At 33.9% G+C, this 6140-nt stretch overlaps 1 protein-coding gene across 1 annotated transcript; it reads left to right on the top strand.

Annotated features, from left to right (window-relative positions):
• Positions 1–782: 782 nt before the first annotated feature.
• Positions 783–1689, top strand: LOC107804819 (uncharacterized). The gene is made up of 3 exons (XM_016628755.2): positions 783–1133; positions 1251–1310; positions 1504–1689. The coding sequence occupies exons 1-3, from the start codon at positions 783–785 to the stop codon at positions 1687–1689; spliced, it is 597 nt and encodes a 198-aa protein (XP_016484241.2).
• Positions 1690–6140: the final 4451 nt, after the last annotated feature.

Genomic DNA, 6140 nt, shown 5'->3' with positions numbered 1-6140 from the left:
CAACGTCATGCTACTTCGTCAGCCATTGCAAAAATGATTTGCAACAAATATGCCAATCCAAAAATAATATACACTCCGGCAGACATCATGAGCGACATGAAACAATAGTATGGGATTAATATGAGTTACGTAAAAGCTTATAGAACAAAAGAAAATGCACTTGAACTACTAAGAGGGATACCATGCGAATCTTATAGAAAACTGTCGGGTCACTTGTATATGATAAATGTGACAAATCCTGGTTCTGTTACAATGCTACATAAATCAGAGGACGGGAACTTCATGTATGTTTTTGTCCCACTAAATGCATCAATCATAGGATGGAAATACTGTTACCCTATTGTAGTGGTTGATGGGACATTCCTCAAATCATCACACAGATGAACAATGTTAACAGCTAGCGCACAAGATGCGACAGGTGAATATGTTGTAGACTCGTATAATAATTATATATGGTATAGATAGTTCTTATCTGTGTATAACAAAAATAATATATGGATGCTTTCTTATTTGCTTAACCAGGTAAAATTTTTCCACTAGCATACGCTGTTGTAGATTCTGAAAATGATGCTTCCTGGGAATGATTTTTTGAAATGTTTAGACAGGCTTTTGGGGAAAGGGAAAGGATGTGCATCGTATCGGATCGTCATGCAAGCATATTGAGGGGTGCTTCGATTGTGTATCCAGAGGTATCTCACTATATATGCATATTTCATCTTTAGAATAGTATAAAGAAGCAGTTCAAGAAGAACCATGACCGGTTGAGGGAAGTATTTTTTGCAATGGCCAGAGCATACAAAATTGAAGATTTTAATCGCCTCATGCAAGATATGGATAGCATTGATAAGAGGGTAAGGGGTTACCTATTCCAAGTTGGTTATGAAAAATGGTCCATAGTGCGTTCCACTGCTAATAGATCCATGATGATGACTTCAAATATTGCCGAGTCATTCAATGCAAGAAATAGAGAGGCAAAAGAGCTACCAATCATGAGTTTACTAGATTACATGATGAATTTGGTTATGGAATGGAATAATACAAATAGAATGACTGCAATGAGTACATTTACTGGCCTAGAAAAAAAATATAATGAAGTACTGAAGGAAAATAGCTATTTGTCGCAGAAGATGATGGTAAATTATTTTATCATGTCTTACTTCATACGCCTGATTAATATACTTTGACAAAAATGCATTAATACTTGTCATATCCCTGTTTTTGCTTTACTAATGATATCTATTTAAATTTAGGTGAAGCCTTCAACCGATTATGTATATGTAGTAGTGGATGCTGAACAAAGGCAGAACATAGTCTGCATGCAAAAAAAGAGAATGCTCGTGCAAACGATTTCAAGTGGATGGGATTCCTTGTCCATATGCTATGGCAGTATTGGACTACACACACGTGGAAGCACCCGAATATTGTTCTGCCTATTACACCAAGGAATAATTCAAGAAGACATATGAAATGCCAGTTAATCCACTTCCAGATGAAACTACATAGGACCTTCCAACAGAGGTGTTAGATAATGTGGTCCTACCACCGATAGTGAAGGGCAAACCAAGAAGACCGACGAAGTCGCAACGCAAGGGACTTTATGAATATCTATATACTGAAACTGTTACATGTGGACTGTGTGGAAAACAAGGACATAACAGAAGAACATGCAGGAATGCTCAAGACAACTAGTAGATGCTGCTACAGTGATTTAGTATTTTGTAACATTTTTTCTTCTGAATATTACAATTAGAATATTGGAAAAATAATGAGATTTGCAATCAGATTCTCTCTGATATATGAATTAAGATGCTACTTTTTGTCATAATGAAAGTATTGGTAGAAGTTTTATTCCAAATACTATTATGGATGTCACTATACAAAAATAATATATAAAATAGATGATAATATACAAAAAAGACTGTTACTATACAAAAAATATACAAAATAGACTATCACTATACATTTTATATGTAATATTTTGTTCATATACAAAAAAATACAAAATAAACTATAGCTATACAAAAAATATACAAAATAGAAATTGTATATTTATACAATTTACATACAATAGACTGTGACTATACAAAAAATATACAGATAGATATCACTATACAAAATAAACTATCGCTATACAAAAAATATACAAAACAGATATCACTATACAAAAACATATACAAAGGACTGTTACTATACAAAAATTAAACAAAATAAACTATCACTATACAATTTATATACAGTTAGCTGCCCCCACAACTTTGTTCACAAAACTTCCTGTAGCAACTTAGCAACACCAGCTAAATTTGCAAAATCTGTCGAAAATGCAAAACCTATCGAAAGAGATTAAACTGTATAAATTACAAAACTAAAACTGTAGAAAAGTCAAAACTACATAAAATCTGAAATTTTCATAATTTCACTATTAATTGAAAACTACACAATAAGTGGCAATTAAAAGTAATATTCAACATTAGCATTTCAAATATATTGTTCAAAAATATCCCAAACAAAAAGCATAAAACGTGATATAAGTATGCAACTGTATCCAATCATAGACAATATCAGAACCAAACTACTTCCATCTTAAAACTACATGTGAATTTTCTGTTAAACTATCCTAAACTACTTCATCTTGCCGTTCAACTTGCCCTTTTTCTTGATATCTTTCAAAGTCTCATCATCACCAACATCATGCAACTTGCTCTTTTTCTTGATATCCTTTAAAGTCTTGTCATCACAAACGGCATGCGTCTTTCCCTTTTTCTTGTTATCCTTCAAAGACTTGTCATCAACAACGGAATAGGACTTGCTCTTTTTCTTGTTATCCTTTTTTGTCTGATCCTTCAATCTACCAGTAGACTCATCATCACTAACTGCATGTCCTCTTTGTTTCTTCACTCCATAATCCCATAGCAATATGCCATATCGGTTCCGTATCCCATCAATATCAATAGCTTTAGGAATACTGCTGCCTTGAATGATGTACTCAGCAAATGCAGCAACATAAACACCACAATCACTACATATAAGGTGGCACATAAACATTGAATAAGTTAGGATAATATCCAAATAGGAATTCATGTACAAAAAATGAATAAGAATCGGAAATATTCAATAATAATTTACGTGTTATCTTGCGTTGGAAACCCATCAAAGACATGAATCTCAAAAAGGATTATTGGCGAGGATTCCCATAGGATTCTCCTTTGTGTCCCAAAAACCAATACGATGAAAGAAATATGGGAGCAACACTGAGTATGGCTCAACTGATCTCCGAACTGCACTATTCTGCTGTGCGCCACTCATGGAATCATATACATAAATGCGCAGATCCTTAAATGACAATCTCGCCAATATCCAGTGCCACTTATCATACAGATATATAGGAAAAAGGACTTCATCAACAGTAGACCAAGGAATATTACATCTTAAAAAATACCCAAGTATATACTCAGCAATTGGATCTGTTTCAGTAATTAAATTCATGTCTCTGTTTTTCTCCAAAAACTCCTTGTACAAATTCGAAATCAAGCAGTTAAACCAACAGTCAGTAGTTGTGAATCTTACTGGAACATCAACACCGTACTTCCCTTTCTTTATCAAACAGTAAAAAATTACATCAATATGCTGAAATATAACGAATATACACACATAGTAAGAAAATTACAGTATGAGAAAACTAAAAATGTATATCACTAGTTTATATTTTACAGTTAAAGCGTTGACTTACTGAATCACACAAGGGTAGGCCGGGATATGCAAATGTGAAGAACCATTTTTTTTCTCCAATATCACCAACTCCAAATTCAAAGATTTTATTTAGCTTATTGCTAGCCTCTGTATAAACACCGTCCTTGATGAATCATGATAAAAAGATATGGTTCATAACACGAAACACGAAAATAAACAAGAAAAATAAAGAAAAAACTAAATTATAAAACTTACGGTGCATTAGTCCTTAAGCCTCTATTGATGAAAGTGTTCCACTTACACAATACTCTGAAATCAACAGGAATGTCAATATTTCCCTGAAATGGATACTTTATAGTCAAAATGGGCTTCTTTGACTTAGTTGGCTTATTTTGAACAACTTGGATGGTGCCACCAGTGTCAAATGTGTTCATGAATGGTGACTTCATGACCCCTACTGGTTTCCTTTCTCTAGGGTTCATTTCAGGTGTGTCATGAACAACAACTATACGATCTTCCTGCATAGTAGCAATATTTTTCTCTACTCCTAAACAATCACCATGTACAGTATTTTGATTGAAATACTTTGGGGTGATTGCAGTTATTTGAGCCTCAGCATCACTACTCCAGCTATTGTCCTCACCAACTTCCTCACAACTATTTTTACCAAGTTGTACAGAATCATCCACCAAACTCCCCATATTAGCAGTATTTTTGTCATAAAATTTCTGGGTGATTGCAGTGATTTCAGGCTCGTCATCCTCAATCCAGGCTTCGTCATCACCAACTCCTTCACTACTTTTACCATCTTCTATAGAATCCTTCACCATACCCTCCATAACATCACCAGTTTGCTATAGACTTACCTCATTGCCAACATTTTTCTTTACAACTTCTTCAATACCAATAATTTTCTCCATAACTTCCTTACTACCAAAATTATTCTCTGGAACTTCCTTATCATGATGACCGTCATCTTTTCGATTACCCTGTTCAGAAAAAATATACAAAAGGTTGTAAAATTATAGTAAAAGGTAAAAATAACAAATAAGCATAGTCATGAGAATACTTTTGAAGCATCACGTTTACCTTCAAATGAGGAAATCATTAACTGCTCCGAAGATGAAACCTTGTTGTTTACCTATAAAAGAAAAAGTGAAACCGAATATCAATTAAGTTGTCAGAACTGCTCAAAGACAAAATAGAACTGTACCTTGTTGATTTCACTTCTCAGAAGTTTCAGCTCTTTCTCGCTTGAATTCAAGTTACTGGGCTGTGGATCCGGATTCTCATTGTTAATAGATTGTGATTCCGGTTTATTTTTGGAGTGCTTCTTAGCATTTGTTTTAACTTCAGCCACGACTCCAGATTCAATATGAATCTCATTTTTTCTTCACAAACCGGGACAAAGTCATGCAATTGAAGTCTTGTTTGTTCATCATTTGTTGGGAAAATATTACCAAATACCAACTACAAATAAATAAATAAAAGTTAGCAATCATGAAATTTAAAAAAACAAAAGACAACTTATGTATCAGAAATATATAATTTATGTATCAGAAATGCATAATTCATGTATCAGAAATGCATAATTTATGTATCAGAAAATGTATCAAAAATGTATAATTTATGTATCAGAAATGTATATTTTTTACCTGCTCCTACTTAAAAGAAAAAACTCTTTCCTCAACCTATTAAAGGTCACCTTCTTCTTTACATGCCAGTTAATTATGCGTGGCACGAGATCTTCAATCTGGTAAGCGAGGTTTTTGCGAGTATATGGGCAGCATTCATAAAACCAACACTGGAATGCCAAAGGCAAACCACCATATCGGTACATCTCTCTCCTGCTACGAACCTTATCCTTCATTGACTCCAACGTAGCATTAAAAACACTTTTCCCCATGGGAAAGTCTCAAAATCACCAGATTCAACCAACAGCAAATCATTCTTTGTTATCAAATCATCATTCGTAATAGAAATAGAAAACTGTGAATGAAATACAATACTGCAATCTTTAATGCATCCTCATCAGATTTCCACATCTTTTTTAAGAAACAGTCAGTTAACAATTTCTTAGACATTTTCGACATGCTTGGAAAGTACAATTCCATCAACCGACTCGACTAGACAGATTCATAATCCTTATTGGGATCACCATTGCACTTTAAACCTGTGACAATACAAAACTCTGCAAGTCCAAAGCGCAACTTGGTGCTATTCACTTTAATCCATAACTCATTATCTTTAGGTGACACTACTTCCCTAAGCAATAGTGAATGGATAAGTTGGTTCTGTATAAAAAATTCAGGCAAGTCCACAAAATAACCAAAACATGTTCTTCTAAACATCTCAATCTGCTGATCATCCAAATTATCTTTCAAATGTTTCACTGTACTGCAGTTTGTATGCACACTGATACGGGTACTATAATGATCACCCAAAGGAATATA

This window comes from Nicotiana tabacum, chromosome 16 (genome assembly GCF_000715075.1).
Source record: "Nicotiana tabacum cultivar K326 chromosome 16, ASM71507v2, whole genome shotgun sequence".
Taxonomy (NCBI): Eukaryota; Viridiplantae; Streptophyta; class Magnoliopsida; order Solanales; family Solanaceae; genus Nicotiana; species Nicotiana tabacum.
The sequence above is the reverse complement of the archived record's forward strand: the minus strand, read 5'-3'. Positions and strand labels throughout refer to the sequence as shown.